At 50.0% G+C, this 17,807-nt stretch overlaps 1 protein-coding gene across 2 annotated transcripts in view; it reads right to left on the bottom strand.

Moving 5' to 3' along the window:
• Positions 1 to 17,807, bottom strand: part of VAV1 (vav guanine nucleotide exchange factor 1) — a 51,537-nt gene that overhangs the window by 10,967 nt on the left and 22,763 nt on the right. For both annotated transcript variants that reach the window (XM_040629468.1, XM_008711294.2), the window contains exons 2-22: positions 13,882 to 13,998; positions 13,292 to 13,350; positions 13,096 to 13,164; positions 12,708 to 12,816; positions 12,520 to 12,615; positions 11,471 to 11,539; positions 11,197 to 11,300; positions 10,515 to 10,614; positions 9,735 to 9,830; positions 9,475 to 9,543; positions 9,118 to 9,204; positions 8,930 to 9,015; positions 8,468 to 8,600; positions 7,887 to 7,996; positions 7,130 to 7,231; positions 6,802 to 6,899; positions 6,694 to 6,716; positions 6,497 to 6,542; positions 4,057 to 4,193; positions 3,639 to 3,704; positions 294 to 325 (exon numbers count right to left, since the gene is read on the bottom strand). In XM_040629468.1, the coding sequence (XP_040485402.1) occupies positions 294 to 325; positions 3,639 to 3,704; positions 4,057 to 4,193; positions 6,497 to 6,542; positions 6,694 to 6,716; positions 6,802 to 6,899; positions 7,130 to 7,231; positions 7,887 to 7,996; positions 8,468 to 8,600; positions 8,930 to 9,015; positions 9,118 to 9,204; positions 9,475 to 9,543; positions 9,735 to 9,830; positions 10,515 to 10,614; positions 11,197 to 11,300; positions 11,471 to 11,539; positions 12,520 to 12,615; positions 12,708 to 12,816; positions 13,096 to 13,164; positions 13,292 to 13,350; positions 13,882 to 13,998 (1,808 nt within the window). The remainder of the gene's footprint in view (positions 1 to 293; positions 326 to 3,638; positions 3,705 to 4,056; positions 4,194 to 6,496; positions 6,543 to 6,693; positions 6,717 to 6,801; positions 6,900 to 7,129; positions 7,232 to 7,886; positions 7,997 to 8,467; positions 8,601 to 8,929; positions 9,016 to 9,117; positions 9,205 to 9,474; positions 9,544 to 9,734; positions 9,831 to 10,514; positions 10,615 to 11,196; positions 11,301 to 11,470; positions 11,540 to 12,519; positions 12,616 to 12,707; positions 12,817 to 13,095; positions 13,165 to 13,291; positions 13,351 to 13,881; positions 13,999 to 17,807) is intronic.

A 17,807-nucleotide genomic window follows, 5' to 3' on the forward strand; every position in this document is an offset into this window, starting at 1 on the left:
CTCACTGTTCTACCCGCGATAGGTGTTCAAAGGCAGGAGGGAGGGGCTGCTGGGGCTACTGTTACCATCCCCACCATCATTTTCCTTCCAGTGAGACCCTAATCTCCCAGAGTCAGGGACCCTCTTTCGCTTGCTCGCTCTTCAGCAGCCCCGGGCACAAGGCTCAATCCAGCAGTCAATACCCAGAGTTCAAAAAATGAATAACCGATTGGTTTGGAGGTCCCTCCATGCCCAACCTGGGAACCCACCCCAGTGGGCCACAAGCTGAAAATAAGAAAGGTAGTTCTACTCACCAGAGATGAACGGACAGGTCCTGAGGGGGACCCTGGGGACACAGACAGAGACGGGGACTTAGGATCAAGAGCCCAGGTCAGCAATAGACTGCAGGGCACTCCATCTATTCACTGTCATCTACTATCATTCATTCCACCGTCATTTACTGAGTGCCAGGCACTGTGATGTTCACTGAGAGACTGTCCAGCCATCTGTGTTAGCACGACCCTCGAGCCAAGAATGGATTTTATGTTTTTAAATGGTTCACAAAAATAAAAGGAAGAATAATATTGCCTGGCACGTGAAGATGGGATGAAATTCACATGCCAAGGTCCATCAGTGCAAGTTTTTATTGGAACATGGTCATGCCCTCTCGTTTACACACTGTGGCTGCTTTTGCAATTCTCTGGCAGAGGTGAGAGGTCACAAAGACAGCCTCTGACCTGCAAAGATGAAAACCTGTATTATCGGTCTATTTACAAAAAGCCCAGCCCCTGGCGTGAATAAATGCAAAGGTGCTCGCTTCCACCACAGTACGATGGTTACTGTAAAACCAAAACAAAACCAAACAACAAACAAAACAAGAGCAGAAGATAGCAAGTGTTGGCGAGGTTATAGGGAAATTGGAAATCTTACGGCATTACTGGCAGAAACGTAAAACGATACAGGTGCTGAAGAAAACAGACGGCAGTTCCCCAACAACCAGAAACAGAATTACCATATGACCCAGAGATTCCTCTTCTGGGTGTCTGCCCAAGGGAATTAAAAACAGGGATTCAAAGAGATATTTACACATCCATGTTCATAGTAACATTATCCATGATAGCCAAAAGGTACGTGCCGATCCAGAGATGAACGGGTAATGGACTATATGATTCAGCCTTAAAGAAGAAGGACATTCTGGCACCTGCCACTACATGGATGAACCTTGAAAACATTATGCTCAGTGCAAAAGCCATTCTCAAAAGGACCAATATCACTTATCTGAGGTCCCTAGAGGAGTCAAACTCATAGACACAGAAAGTAGATGGTGGGAGCCAGGGGCTGAGGGGAGGGGTGGGGCGTTAGTGTTTCGTGGGACAGAGTCTCAGCTTTGCAAGATGAAAAGAGTTCTGGAGATGGATGGTGGGGACGGTCGTACAACAGTGGGAATGTATCTAGTGCCACAATGCTATACACTCAAAAATGGTTAAAACGGTAAATTTTATGTTATGTGTGTTTTACCATAATTAAAAAACAGTAACAATAAAAAGAATGAGGAACAATCTATCTAGTTCCAAAACATCACCCCAAAAGAAAACCCATGCGCATCACCCATTAAACAGTCAGTCCCTATTCCCCCCCCCCCACGTCCAATATCTGGGAACCACCAATTTGCTTTCTACCCCTACAGATTTACCTATTTTAGATATCTCACGTAAATGAAATGATTGCAAAATGTACTAAGTACCACTGAAACGTGCACTTGAAAATGGTGAATTTCATGATTTTTTTTTTCAAATTTCACTTCGATTTGTTTAAAGGGAAAAAAGAATGAAATGTTCTACGTACAGTGATATGGAAATATCCCAAGATATATTAGGGGGCACGGGGGCTGCAAAAGAGCGAGTATCAAATCTTTTGAATAAATCATGGGGGAAGTAAGAATCCGTATTTGTATCTACTTGTATGTGCATCAGGAAACTCCAGAGAGACACACAGAAAACAAATAACAGTAGATATCTTGTAAGGTAGGTGGTGCCAGGAGGATGGAATCCTTGAGTAGAAAGGAGAATTGTCATTTTTTTCTATTTTTTCTCAGAGCCTTCATTGTAATGGGAGAGGAGGAGGCTAGGATGGGTGTAGCTTTAAGCAGTACATTTGGAGGCAGAAACTGGAGACATGCCCAGATCTTGGCTTCTGAATGCTGTGTCCCACTGAAAGGACCAGGGCTTCTTGGGAAAATGGTTGGTTCCAAGAACGGGGCATGGAAAGTACAAGGTAAGTCTGGTATTATGCCAGAAAATAAGGAAGAGCTCAGAGAATAATGGGGACATAGCAAAAGAACAGATGAGCCTGCCTGACGGGGCTCCTGCTGGCCAAAGCTTGGACGATTTTAAAGTAAGAATCCACGGGCAATTCCTGGGATAGATACATGCAAACATACCTGACCGACTGGCAGACAGACAGAGACCTAGCTACACAGATACGTAGATCCTTGATACAGAGATCGATACATGAATGATTAATGGATACGCAGAGACACAGATAGATACACAGATGATCATTAGATACATAGATGACTAATTGATAGGTAGGTTGATGGATCGATTAGGAGACAGCTGGTCCTTACAGTAGAACACCTGTGAATAAACTTAAACAGAACCATGAAGCTGGAAATGCATAATGTAACTCCACAGCAGAGAAACCTGGAAGACTCCAGGCCAAAACAGAAAAAAAAAAAAAATCTCTAAAAGAATATTTGGGGGAAATTGTCAAAATTTAAATAGGGACTATGGATGAAATCACAGTATAATGTCAATGTCAAGTGTCAAATTCACGGTTGTTAAGATCATGCTATGGTTATTGAAGAAAAGGTTCTTATTCTTAGGATGTATTTAGGGGTAAAGGGAAAATACGTCTGTAAACATACTTTTAAACGTCTCAAGAAAAAAAATAATATGAATTTTTTAAATAAAATAAAATGTGCAGAGAAGGAGCAAATGAGAGAGCAAATGGGACAAAAGGTTGACAGCTGGTGGATCTGGGGAAAGGCTATTTGGAGTTCTCTGCATTATTCTAGCAACGTTTCTGGAAGCCTGAAATGATACAAAATTAAAGCAACAAAATAGGGGAGAGTTTCCCTCTGCAGGTTCCTAACTGGTCTGTGAAGCAGGCAGAGAGGGGCATCTACAGTGAGGGAGGGAGGTCTGGGGGGAATGGGAAAGATCCAAGGTCATCAGAGAACGAGGTGGTCAGGTGCGCAGAGGCCAGCTGAAGAACAGAGGCGGGGCAAAGTGCGGGCAGGTTTGTCCACAGGAGCTGGGCCAGGAGGCGTGGGTGACCACCGCACCTGATGGGACAACATTCACTGCCTCTGAAGAAAGCAGGGACTGGCCAGCCTCCTGGGTCCCCGCTCCTTCTCCTTTATGAGGGAGAGGACCTTCATACAAGAAAAATCAAGGGGGGAAGGACTGGTCATCATTCTCCGTATGGCCCCCACTCTGGGCTCAGTAGGCAAGTTCGGCAGAACATGGACTTCGGGAATGACCTGCCGTGATGGGCAGCCCCTCCCTATCTCAGGGGTATAACCCCAAGGCTTCCCGCCCTCAAGGGACCCTCTCTGGACCCCCTTGCCCTCACTACCTCCAGACGGAGGCACTCACATGCACATAGGGCTTGACTCTGTTACAGGGAAACCAGCCAACTTCATTGGTAGCCGTATTCCTGCCCTAAAAAGCCAGGAGGGAAAGACATTGACAAAGAGGTTAAAAGCACTCATGCGTGCGTGTGTGTGTGTGTGTGTGTGTGTGTGTGCTGAACTTTCCACCCAGCGGCTACTCTGTCTGTCCATCTATCTCTCTGTGGCCTGTGTGACCCACAGAGTGCCAGCCAGAACCAACTTCCTGGGAAGATGGCCAGCTCGGAAGGGCCAGGCCAGCCCTAGAAATCCCCATGGACACCTCCCTCCCCAGATGCCTCCTCCAGACCAGCCTCCCCTGCCAGAGTCACTTCCCAGGACTGCCTACGCCCATGACCCCACACTCAGGTCCTCCTCCATCACTCCCATGGCCCAGCCTGTACCTCCCACCAGTTCTGTTCGGCCTCAGCCTTGGTGAGCTCCACGATGTCTCCAGGGTTGAGCCGTAGAAAAGGTCCAAAGGCTCCAGGGGGTGGAGGAAGCCCATAGTACTCCTGACACACCTCCATCTTGGGCAGGCCTGGAGGAGAGGGAAGGTGGTGGCTCGGTGTGATTGGTGGTCAGAGATGTTCAAACCTGAGTCTCACTGCCCACTGGGGTGGCGAAAAGTAGGGCCTGACAGCACCACGCGGTGGTGAGGCTATGCAGCACCTGGAACCCTCCTACATCGCTGGTGGGATGTAGGATCGCAGTGGGAAAACTGGCAGTATCACCCCAAGCTAAACTGGTATCTCCCTTGTCACCTGACAATTCCACTCGGGTGTATGAGTCCAGGAGAAGTGAATGCTCGTGTCCACCAAAAGCCCTAGAGAAGCTTCTTCGCAAAACCAAAAACTGGCAACAACCCAATGTCCTCAATAAAATGGACATGCCAGGCGTGATAGAATCATACAATGGAATACTATGCAGCAACGAACAAACTGTGAGTCTCGCCAACATGATGCTGACTCAAGAAGCCAGACGCAGGAAGAGGACACACCCCATGATTTCATTGTTGTGGAGTGCAACGGAAAGCAAAACTCATCTGCGGTGACTAAGAGGGGTCCCCTCTGAGAGCCAGGTGGGTACTGACCAGCAGCACTCCAGGAAAACCTTCTGTGTGGTGTTCAATAGTCCATGCTGTCCTGTAGGGCAGCCATTAGCCAGAGGTGACCACTGACCACATGCTCTGTGGCTAGCGTGGCTGAGCACAGGAGTTTCAGGCTATTTAAACGAGCATCAATTTGAATCGGACAGTGTAGTTCTAGAATTCAGTGAAATGTTCTATACTTTGATCTGTGTGGCAGTTACTGGAGTAGAAATTCATGGAACCATGTGGTTAAGATGTGTTCACTTCACATCTTACAGTACGTGTTTTCTATCTTAATAAAAAGTGTATCCATAATGGGTATGTCTAAAACGACATATTGACACATGTATGATATACATAAATACAAAGATATATGTAAAAGATACACGCACACATATGTATTTCCCCCTACTGAGGACATTTGGGTCACTTCTAGTTTTTAACGCCTGGGTGGCTCAGTCGGTTAAGTGTCTGCCTTCGGCTCAGGTCATGATCCCAGGGTCCTGCGATCAAGCCCCACGTTGAACTCCCTACTCAGCGTGAGTCTGCTTCTCCCTCTGGCCCTCCCCCTGCTTGTGCTCTGTGTGTCTCTCTCTCTCAAATAAATAAATTAATTAATAAAATCTCAAAAAAAAACCCCAAAACCAAAGCTGATATATATTTTTTGTATAGAACTGATTATATGATACATATACATATAATGATATATACATTCCTCTTATTCATCCTCTTATCCATCAAGTTGTTTCTAATGTTTTACTATTTCAAATAAACCTGCTATATCTATACCTATTTACCTATCGATCTAGATTATAAATATCCTTAGATCTTTCTATGGTGACATCTACATGTGACTATAGATAGATAGGGATAGGTAGATGTGAAATCTGGGTCTTTACACTGACTCTGTATGACTGTGAGCAAAGGGTTTACTTCCAGCAGCCACACCAAACTGTTCTCATATGTTTAATGAAGTCTGGATCCCCCCTCCCGCCTCCTAGCCTTTGCACGTGCTGTTCCCCCTGCCTGGAACACCCCGTCCTCTTCCTTTCTTGCCTAACTCCTCCTCATCCATCGAATGTCCACCTAAATGCCTTCTCCTCTAAGAAGCCTTCCCTGAAGGCTCAGATTTGTCAGGTCCCTCAGTTCTATGCTCCAGAAAACCCTCTATTTCTCCCACCATGATGTAATGTCTTCACGGAAGTCTGTCCCCCGCCACCGGTCTGAGAGCTTCCGGTGCGTGGGGGACAGGAAGCACAGGTGTTTTAGTCATCCTTTGCCCTGGACGACATATGCAGTACATGCTAAACAGAAATCCCATCCCTGCTGTGATTCTACAAAATTCACCAACATAGGAATGAGTCCAGCCTCTCCCCGCCTGCCACTGGGCTAAAAAGAATCCATGTCCTCCACTTCCCTATCCTCCAGGTGGAGGGCATTTTGCTGAAACTACAGCCAGAGGAGCCTATGAGAAAGCAAGGAAAAAGAGGCAGTGGATAAGAAGAGTGGATGGTAAGAGAGAGCATCCTAGCAAGGACTGCTACTATCCCACGCATTCTCTTCCTAGTGTTCGAGCAAGCCAAGTGAAGAATTTGAGTTAGTTATTTTTAAATTCCTTTCAGGTTTTCAGGAGTGAGAAAAATGGATCACAGCTTTATCAGCAGGACCTTATGTTGTCAATAATATAATCGTTGAGATCCGAGGCAAGGACCGGATCTCCTCCTGCCCCACACTGTGCCCCCTCTCAGACTCACCTAGCTCATTCCTCTTTTTGTCCTGAACCCGGCGATGTGGCTTATCCTGGAGGGAGACACCAAGAAAGCAGGCGTGGCTACCTAGGCCCAGCCCAGGGCCTCCTCAGCCCCCATGTGAGCACCCAGCAAAGGGCCATGCCCACGCCTCCTTATCCCCCGTGACTTTCCATACAGAGAAAGGAGCATGGGGGTCTTACCTTCTTCATAGTTCCTGAAAGATCTATGGGATGGAAAAGTAAATAGTGAGGATGGGAACTCCCCCATGCAGAACCAAGCCCACCTCCCACCCTCTGTCCCACTGGTACCTTGCCCATATCGGCCACACGGAGGGACCCTTCCCAGACACTCCTTGTGTGCAGGTGCCCGGCACCGATGACAACGGTACCCCTGATAGAAGGTGCCTCTGGGACATCAAGGCAAGATAAAGGAAAGTCAGTGATGTTGAACAGACACAGCTGATCATGTTGCCAAGGGTCCCCTTGGGTTCTCTTTAGGGCAGGAGAGAGATGGGGGAGCTGAAGTTCAGAGGAGAGCCTCCCACCTCCCAACTCAGGGGAGAGATGGCTGGAGGAGCCCCTCTAAGGAGGAAGAGCTGCCCAAGCCCAGGCCAGGCCCGTCCTCACAGACGCCCACCTAAGCAGCATCTGGCAAGCCTTGCACGACGTGGTCTCCTCAAAGGAGAACATCTGGAAGTCATGCCCGTTGGCAGTAGCGTTTTCAGGGTAGATGTTGGAGCTGGAGAGGGGAGAGAATCCCATGCAATGGATTAGTATTCAGCCACACAAGAGAACGAAGTACGGATACACGGTGCCACATGGATGCCTCAGAGCAGCCATATTGGATAGACTGCATAAACCATATTGCGCCTCTCCTTCCGTCCACCGATGGGCATTTGGGTTGTTGCCACCTTTTGGCTATTGTGAATAGTGTTGCTATGAACACGGGTGGAAACAGAAGCAAACTGGCGGCTGCCAGGGGCTGGGAGCAGGGGAAAGGGGAGCGACTGCTTCATGGCTGAGGGTTTCCTTTGAAAAGATGAAAATGCTCTGGAACTAGACAGAGGTGATGTCTGCACAACACTGAGATGTACTAAATGCCACCGAATCATGCACTTTAAAATAGCTAAATTTTTGTTACATGAATTTCACCTCAAGAAGAAAAAGAAAAAGGAGGAGAAGGAAGAAGAGGGGTCCAGGCTGGTGGCTGAAGCTCACACGGATCCTTGGCATTCTGAGGATGCAGACAACATCAAAAGCCTATCCCTCCCACTTCCCAGATGAGGAAACTGAGGTTCAGAGTAGCCCTCCAGAACGGAGCACAGAATTGCCTCTCAGCCCCAGCCCATATACAGAGTCCTCTGAGGACAGGATGGAGGAGGAGGGGGTCTCACATGGCCATCTCGAACTGCTCCATCCACTTCTTCTTCAGTTCTCGCGTCTTGAAGAACAGCTCATAGCCCTGGGCACCTTGGTCCTCGATCAGGAGAAACATGTGAGTCCACTGCAGGGAAGCAGGGTTCAGAATGAAGGCGCTCCCTCTGCAGAGGGTGGGACCACACACCCTCTTCACCCCTACCCTGTGGGGAGAACGGGGTCAGGCCAAAACAGCCTCTCTGCCCCCAGGAGAACCAGGCATGGGTACCCTTGTAAGGGTCTACCCAGGAGAACCAAACACACATCCATAAGTCTAAAGTCACACACAAGCACACGCATATACACACTCGGGTCACACACAAGCACACGCATATACACACTCGGGTCACACACGCACATATACACACTCGGGTCACACACAAGCACACGCATATACACACTCAGGTCACACACGCGTGCACACACATATATACACTCAGGTCACACACACACACATGCACACGCACACACACGGGCATTCTAAAGGTCAAGGGGAGAGCCTTAAGCTGCCCTGGGACTTCCCAGCACTGGGGACCCCAGTTCTAGCCTCAGAGCCCACCTTCTTGTTTTCTCGATCTCCAGAGGAGTCATCTCGAACCTGGAAGCTGTGCAGGTTCACGAAGTCCTTGAGGTCGTAGGAGTCCCCTCGCCGCTTACAGATGAGCAGAGCTTTGTCGAGCAGGAAGGCGTACCTGGGAGCAGCTGGGTCAGGTACCTGGGTCTGGCTCCCTCCAGCTCCCTGTCTGATCTCCTCCACCTTCCTGGCCCCACCCTGCTGTCCATCTAGGATTCCTGCCCTTCTGCTCCTCTGTGGCCAGCTTGGCAGTGCCAGCCTGTCTGTCCATCCGGACCTCACCCAATAAGATCCGTACTGGTCCCAGCACCTGTTGGTCCTGGCTCCACCCATACATTCCCGCTGGTCCCGCAGGGCCTGTGCACCTAGGCTCCACCCCCTGGTGTAACTAGCAATCTGGCCCCACCCCTGCCCAGGCTCTGCCCTCTACCTATTGGCTCTGCCCACCTGTCCATCTTGGAGCGCCGCTCCACTGAGGTGATCTTGAGCTCCCCATCGATCTTGGGCCGGCCATAGTGGGCCAGAGACTGGTCCTATGCAGCAGGAAGGGGTCTGGCAAGGGGCCACCAAAGAGGACACCAAACACCCTCCCCCACGTGGCCACACCCCTGGCTCTCCCTGCCCCACCCCCTCACCAGGTTCTCGATGGACAACTGGAAGTTGGTGATCTGCCGCAGCGTTTCATTGTCCCGTTTGACCTCGTTCACACACTGTGCCAGGTCCTGGGGGCGGGACAGGAGGTGAGCCTGGACCCCCCCACCCCACCCAATCCCCTACCTGCCTGAGGACAGGGGATCAGCCTCCACCAGGGGCTGGCAGGAGGGGTAGAGAGGGTGTCCTCACCATGTCCTGTCCCCAAGGGGGATGATGGGAATCACTCACTGGTCACATAAGTATGTCACTCTTGGTGAGAGGAGGGGTTGCCATGGGTGTGACCGTGTGCCTGGGCTGCACTACCTTGAATGCATATGTACCTCCGTGTGACCACTCACCCTCATGGCATCCAAGGCCAGCCGCAGGCTCTCCTTCTCCGCTGCATCCTGCGTGTGTTTGACCAGCTCCTGCATGTCGCACAGAGACACACATCACCTGGCCTGCCTTATCCTCTTGGGGGCCCTCCAGACAAGCCTGGCCCGCCAGCTTCCTCCTTCCTCCCAGAGGGTCCTAGAGCCCAGCCTCTGGAAGCAGCTCCGCCCCACTCCTAGGAGACAGGGAGGTACAGAGGCCAAGCCCTGCAGAAGGGCTCACGCACCTGCAGAAGGAGGTGGTATTTGAGCACCCGCTGCATGGGCACCATCAGCAGGTCCCGCAGGGTGAACCTCCCATTGTTCGCTCGCTGAGAACATTCCTGGGGGGTCAGAGAAAGAGATGAGCAAGATGAGGTGGAGACAGGTGGCTTTTTCTAGAACATGAAGCATCATCTCTCCCCCAAGGAGATAATGAAGGAAGCATTTCCTGGAAGGCTGGCAAGTACTGCCTGGGGCAGAAGCCCAGGACTGCACCCGCTGAGCTGGGCTGGCGAGGGAGAGGACAGGTCTGCGGGGTCTCCACAGTGGATACCAATGAGGCCGGATATAGAGCACACGCAGGTGGCTCCTCCTCATCTCTGCCCCGTCTGTGCTTCCACTAGACACACTGGGCCAGGGTGGGGCTCAGCCCGGGATGGGGGTTCGGTGTAAAGTGGAAGCTCAGCCTGGACTTGGGGCTCAGCCCGGACTTGGGGCTCAGCCCACACTGGGTGGGGGATCAGTTTGGAGTCAGAGTTTAGTTCAGGGTCAGGACCTCAGCTTGGTGTCAGGGTTGAGTCCAGAGTTGGGCTTCAGCTGGGGTCAGGGCTCAGTGCTCCCGCCCACCTCCTCCTGCTCCATTTCTCCCACTCAGCGGGCCAGTGCCTCCCTTCCCAAACCCTTGGTGGAGAGGTCCCTGGCTGGGCTGCCACAGAAAGTGGCACCATCAACTCAGTCTCCTCCCCGCTGCCCCTGGAACCTGGGAAGGAGTAAGAGAGTCCCCCAGACGTGGTCCAGGCCCCCACCTCCAGCTTCATCTGCACATCCTCCCGGGCTGCAGCCACACGGTCCAGGTGCTTGCTGGCCGACTCCACCTGGCTGCAGTAGCGGCCATAGAGGAGGAACCTGAGGGAAGGACAGGTGGCCGGGTAATGGTGGCCAGCACCACGGTCAGGCAGATCTGGGTGTCAGTCCAGGCCCCGCCTCTTCCCAGATGGGTGATGCTGAGCCTCAGTCTCCCCATCTGTAAAATGGGCATCACAGTGGCACCTCCCACATGGAGCTATTGCAGCACTGAATGAGATAATGTACGAGAAGCTCTTAGCACTTGGTTTATTGTCTCTTCAACGTTCATTCATTTAACCAACGCTTACAGAGCACCTACTGCGTGCCAGGCCCTATGCTAAGTGCGTTAGGCGTCCATTTATTTAATCCTCACCATACCCTAGGAGGTACGTTCCTGTGCCACACTGATTTTAATAGACGTGGCAGCAGAAGCACAGAGAGGTTTAAGTGATTTCCGAATACAACACAGCCCAAAAAAGGCAGAGCTGGGAATTGAACCAGAGATGGGCAGTCCCTTACCCATGAGCAAAGAAGGAAAAGCCCTGCCTGTCCAGTAGTCTCTGAGGGTAATTTGTCCCAAATGCCCTGCCTGAGCAGGACAGGGTGACTTCCAGGGGTCTGGGCTGGCCAGCCGGGCCTCACCTCTCCTTGTATTTGATGAAGACCTGGTAGAGAGTGGGTGCGCCTGGGGCGGCCAGGGCTTCTTTCATCTCCTTTAGGAAGTGAGTGTGTACGCGAAGCAGGTCCTACTCGGAGGAAGGGGTGAGGGCCAGGGCTCAGGAGGCCAAGCAGGAGATGGGTCACCCTCCCGCCCTGTGTTGCCCAACTCCCAACCCCCACACTCCAGAGACAGGTGGGGCTGGTAGGTTATCCCCACCGGACAGAGGCCAGGAGGACTGGGGACTGGCCAGCTCACCTCGATGTTGATGAAGATGATCTCAATGTCTTGAGGTTTGAGGAACCGCTGCAGGGGCTTCATGAAGTGCTGTGGGAGGGGAGAGAAAGGTGAGGGAGGGCGAGATCTCTCCCTGCAGCCCAGTCCCAGAGAGACAGGGACAAGGAGGCAGAGTCAGAAAGAGACAAAGAGAGAGAGAGAGACTGGGAGAGAAAGAGAGATGGAGAATGTCCACACAAACACCTGTACATGGCTGTTCACAGCAGTATTCTTAACAGTCAGGAAGTGGGAACACCCCAAATGTCCATCAATGGATGAGCGGATAACAAGATGTGGTCCACTCACACACGGGGATATCAGCCCTGAACAGGAGCGAGGCGCCAACACTTGCTGCCCTGGGGACAGACCCTGAGCTCATGATGCTCAGGGAGGGAACCATACTCAGAAGGCCACACGGTGTGTGACACGTCCAAAACAGGCACGTCCCCAGGTTAACAGTTGCCAGAGGCCGGGGAAGGATGGGGGCTTAGGGCGATGGCTAAAGGGTATGGGTTTTCTTTGAGGGGGATGATGAAAATGTCCTAAAATTAACCGTGGCAACGTTGCACAACCTTGTGAATAAACCAAAAGCCACTGAATTGTATCCATTAAATGGGTGAACTGTATGGTATATCTCAATAAAGCTGTTGAAAAAGCAGTGACCAAAATGAAGGGAATAGAAGGTCAGAGAGACGTAATCGAGACAGGCAGACAGGACGAGGATACAGGAACAGATATAGACAGGGATAAAGGGACACACATAGGGAAAGAAAGAGAGCGGAAGAAGTAAGGAGAGACCCGGAGGGAAAGAGAGACAGATCAACACAGGGGACAGGGTGAAAAAGAAAAGCAGAGCGGAAGAGAGATGAAGAAACACAAAGCAATGGGGACGGAGAAGAGCCCCAGGCCTTGGGACACCGGGGGCCTCTCAGGCATGGCCCAGAGGCCACCGCACGGGTAGATGAGCACCTGCCCGCCCAGCTCCCGCGCATTTGCCTGCCAGGGGCTGGGTCGGAGCCTGGCAGCCGCACCTGTTGGATGGAGCCTAGCGTGTCCGTATACTTCTCCTCCGTCTGCTGGATCTCCCGCAAGCAGCAGCACCGCTTGTCATACTCTGTCATCTTGGGCTGAGAATGGGGAGGATAGGTGGGTGTTAGGGGGCCCGGGGCTGACCCACCGCCCACGCACCCGCCCCGACTCCGCGCTCCGCCCCACGCACCGGCATGGGCATGGGCTCCGTGCGCATGAGGTCTTCATAGATCTCGTCACCCTCCGCCTCCTCGTTCTCCACGCAGTCGTACAGGTCCTCATCCTCCTCCACCGTGTCACTGTGGGGTATGGAGTCAGACAGGGCCACGGGATCCCCCAGGCCAGAGACCCCTCAGGCCCCTCCCAAATCAAACTCGTGTCCCCTCGGATCCACAGGGCAGAGTCATGTCTTCTCAGAACCTCCCACCGCAGGGCACGGCCATGCCCTCTCAAACCTCCTAGGGCAGGAACATGACCCCTCAGACCCCTTAGGGCAGGGCCATGTCCCCTCAGGCCCCCTAGGGCAGGGCCATGTCCCCTCAAATCCCCAGAGCAGCGTGGTGGTCCCAGACACTCACTCAATCTGGTCAGACAGGCCGCTGTAGATGTCTTCATCACCCACACTCTCCTCCTCAGTGGGGAAGGGCCTGGGGGAGCCATGATGGTATGAGCCCGAAGCCTGGGGCCCCGGTGGGAGGGTGGGAGGGGAATTTCCAGGAGGGGGAGGATTGCGGCCAGATCAACCCAAGGACGGCAGCTCAAATGGTTACTCACATGATCCCCTTATTCTGGGCAATCGGGGTCCAGGACAGAGCAGACAGGGTGTAGATGACCTGTGACAAGGGTCACGGGTTGCTCAGCAAGCCCCTTCCCCACCCACATGCCAGAACACAGCCTCAGACTCCAACATCTGAGGCTAGACATTATAGTTAGATTCCATGCCCCTAGGAGCCTAATTCAGGATTCTCTCCACCTTCCCACTCCTCTCTGTGAGTTGATCAGGGTTCCCTTAACTAAGCACCCACCACATGACTGCCTTCTTCTGTGCAATCCTTACAACCACACAGAAAGTAGAGGATGATATTATTCCTGTGTTAGAAAGGAGGGACCTAGGGCTCAGAGAGGCGCGGTCACAAATCTGAGGTCACACAGCAGTAGCAAAACAGGGACTGGAACCCAGCTGCACATATCTCATGCTCTTTGCACCTGGTGTACTGCCCGGTCTGACTTACCCAACCTCCTCCCCACCCACCCACCGCACCAAGAGCACTTAATTTTCCCGATGCAAATGTCACGGAAATGGACTACAATCCAGTCTTCCAGCTCTATGTGCCCAGCTCATGGGTAGTTCAGCACCAGCTTACCTTCCCAAAATCCTGCACATCGAAGAGGTCAAAGGCCTCAAAAAGTTCACTCCGTTTGAGGCCAAACTTCTCGCAGCAGGTAGACAAGAAGGTACGGATGTTCTTAAGGCACAGGAACTGTGAAGAGAGACAGAAATGGGGGTGGAGGAAACATAACAGGACAGGGCAGAAGCGGAGCCCCGGGCAGTCTGACTTGAGACTGGCACAGAAGCGGGGAAAGAAGGCACCACCTCCCTCTCAGTAAGCCACACCCCCTTCTGATAGAGATTAAGCTGTACCTGAAGCTAACTGTACCCCTGAATTCTCGTTTATTGAGGTAAAATTCGTATAACATAAAGTGAACCATTAACTGATAACAAAATGCATTACATACATAAAATGGAATATTATTCAGCCAGAAACAGAAAAGAAATTTTGATTTATGCTACAGCAGAACGAACCTTGAAAACATTATGGTCAGTGAAATAAGCCAGACACAGAGGACAGTTATTGTAGGATTCCACTTGTATGAGGTCCCTGGTGTGGGCAAATTCACAGGGACAGAAAGTAGATGGTGGGAGCCAGGGGTTGGAGGCGGGGGTGGGGAGTCAGTGTTTCATGGGGACAGAGTTTCTTTTGGGGAAGACGAACAGTTTTGGGTATAGTAGCAATGGGTACACAGCATTGTGAGTGGATTTAATGCCACTGAAATTGTTAAAGGGATAAATATTCCATTTGATTTCTATAGTATTCAAATATTTTATATCAATTTGTATTTATATTTATCAACTATATATTTATATCATTTTATGTACATATATGTCATGATAAACATTGTGTATCTTTTACAACAATAAAAAAAATCTAGGGATGCCTCAGTGGCACAGCGGTTAAGCATCTGCCTTCGGCTCAGGGCGTGATCCCGGCGTTATGGGATCGAGCCCCACATCAGGCTCCTCCGCTATGAGCCTGCTTCTTCTTCTCCCACTCCCCCTGCTTGTGTTCCCTCTCTCGATGGCCATCTCTATCTCTGTCGAATAAATAAATAAAATCCTTAAAAAAAAAACCTAACCACGAACCATTTTGAAGTGTACGCTTAGGTGACATTTGGCACACTCACAATGTCCTGCAATGGGCACCTCATCTAGTTCCAAGACTTTCTTCTCAGCCCAAAAGGAAACTCTGTCCCCGTTAGGCAGTCACCTGCCATTCCCAATCTCTCCCTTCTCCCTGGCAACCACTGTCTGCTTTCTGTCTCCACGAATTTACCTATGTCTGTAACTGATAAACAGATCAACGAAATAAGGTATGTCGATAACATAGAATATTATTAGGCCATAGAAAGGAGTGTAGCATTGATACAAGTTACAGTGTGGATAACCCTCAGAAACGTGACGCTCCGTGAAAGAAGTCAGGCACAAAAGGTCACATATTGTATGGTTCCATTTATGGGAAACATGTTTGAACTTCTCAGTGTCATGAGCCAACACATTCCTTTCTTGTTTAAATCAGTTTGGGTTGGGTTGTAGTAACTTGCGACCACAAGATACAAACTGATGCAGCAGTCATACACAGGATGTCACCCTGGGTCTGGGGTATTTGGGTCTGCTATAAACAAGCCCTTGCATTCGCCTGATATCGATTCATGCAAATGTCCCAATGGGCTTAGCTCTCTCTAGGGTCCCCAGATCCTACAGAATCCTAACCAACCTTTCTTGACCACAGTTTTATCTCATGGCTTCATGTGAGCACCTGCTATGTGCCCAATTCCCAGCACTCTCTATATACTTAACGTGTGTGTGTGTGTGTGTGTGTGTGTGTGTGTGTATAATATTGTAAATATTTAAGGCATACTATGTGATTATTTGATATGAATATTCATAGTGAAATGATTATTACAGTCCAGCTAATTAACATAGCATCTCCTCACACAGTCATCTTTTTTGTGGGTGATGAGTGCACCTGAAATCTACTCTCTTAGCATATTTCCAGTGTTCGATACAGTATTATTATTTTTTTTTGAGAGAGAGAGATAGTGTGTGTTCACATGCCCATGTGAGTGGGAGTGGGAGGGGGGCAGAGGGAGAGGGAGAGAGAGAATCTTAAGCAGACTCCACATTCAGCACTGAGCCCAATGTGGGGCTGGATCTCATGATCCTGAGATCATGACCTGAGCCAAAAGCAAGAGTCAGATGCTTAACCAACTGAGCCACCCAGGCGCCCCTCAATACAGTATTATTAAGGACAGAGGTTACATCATGCCTGCACATTAGATCCCTAGACAGATTCATTTTACCTAACTGCAATTTTGTATCCTTTGACCAACATCTCCCCATTTTCCTCATCCCCTCAGCCCCTGCTAAGCTTCTACGCTCTGCTTCTATGAGTTTGACTTTCTCTCTCTCTTACTCCCCACCAACTCATATTCTCTCCCGGCCTCCCCCGTGTGTGTGTGTGTGTGTGTGTGTGTGTGTGTGTGTGTGTAATGGAATTCTGCAAGTACTATTATATCCTCATTTTACAGATAAGGAAACTGAGGCAAGGACAGCTATCCAGGATGCAAACCCAGGCAGCATGACGGCAAGCACTATGCTGTAGCAACATATGTGTATCAAGTCAATACACAGCGTTCATTGTACCCATGGATCTCACACTTCCATCTTCAGACTGTATCTTCTCAATTATTGCTGCATCCACAGTATACCTGCTCCACTATCTATGAACTTAAATAAACTTTAACTTAGAAATGCCTGGGTGGCTCAATCAGTGAAGGGTCTGCCTCCAGCTTCCCAGGGTCCTGGGATTGAGCCCCATTGGGCTCCCTTTCTCTCTCTCTTCTCTCTCCCTCTGCCACCCCCCCACTTGTGCACTCTCTCTCTCTCTCTGTTAAATAAATATATAAAATCTTTAAAAAATAAAATAAGGTCAATAAATAAACTTCAACTTAAATAAATGTATTTAAGAAGAGAACTTTACATTCTGGTCTCAAAAGAAAACTAGGATCATTTGTTATAAAAAGAAGGCAGTGTAAAGTAAATACGATGTAAACGGTGTTAGTAAAGTCCAGCAGGATCTATTGCCTGCCCAAGGCTTGTTCTCTCTCTGTTGAAAAGAGATTAGTAGTAGTTAGAGGTGCACAAAAAACAGAGTAGCTATTCAACATCCATTTGTGATAAAGAAAGAGAGAAAGAGGGGCGCCCAGGTGGCTCAGTTGGTGAAGCATCTGCCTTCAGCTCAAGTCATGATCCCAGGGTCCTGGGATCAAGCACTGCGTCGGGCTCCTTGCTCAGTGAAGAGCCTGCTTCTCCCTCTCCTTCTGCCGCTCCCCTCCCCCCTTGTGCGCGCGCGCTCTCTCTCTCTCTCTCTCAAATAAATTTTTTAAAAAATCTTTAAAAAAAAAAGAAAGAGAGCAAGAAAGAAAAAAAGACACTTGGCAAAGTAAGAGTGGAAAGGAATTTCTGTAACCTGATAAAGAGAGCATCTTCTTTTTTTTTTTTTAAGATTTTATTTATTTGACAGAGAGAGAGACAGCCAGCGAGAGAGGGAACACAGCAGGGGAGTGGGAGAGGAAGAAGCAGGCTCCCAGCAGAGGAGCCTGATGTGGGGCTTGATCCCAGGACTCTGGGACCACGCCCTGAGCCGGACCACGCCCTGAGCCGAAGGCAGACGCTTAACGACTGAGCCACCCAGGCGCCCCAAAGAGAGCATCTTAAAAAAAAAAAAATCTTAAGTCTTTGTTTTAAATAAAAAGCAGAACATTATATTTAATGGGAAAATGTTGAAAAGATTCCCTGGCATTTGAAATCAGAACTAAGGTAGGGTGTCCCCATTACCATTTCTAGTCAACACTGCATTGAAGATCTTAGCCTGCACTGCAAGACAAAACAAGGAAACGGTGGAAGGAAGGAAGGAAGGAAGGAAGGAAGGAAGGAAGGAAGGAAGGAAGG

This window comes from Ursus maritimus, unplaced genomic scaffold (assembly GCF_017311325.1).
Source record: "Ursus maritimus isolate PB19 unplaced genomic scaffold, ASM1731132v1 scaffold_14, whole genome shotgun sequence".
Taxonomy (NCBI): Eukaryota; Metazoa; Chordata; class Mammalia; order Carnivora; family Ursidae; genus Ursus; species Ursus maritimus.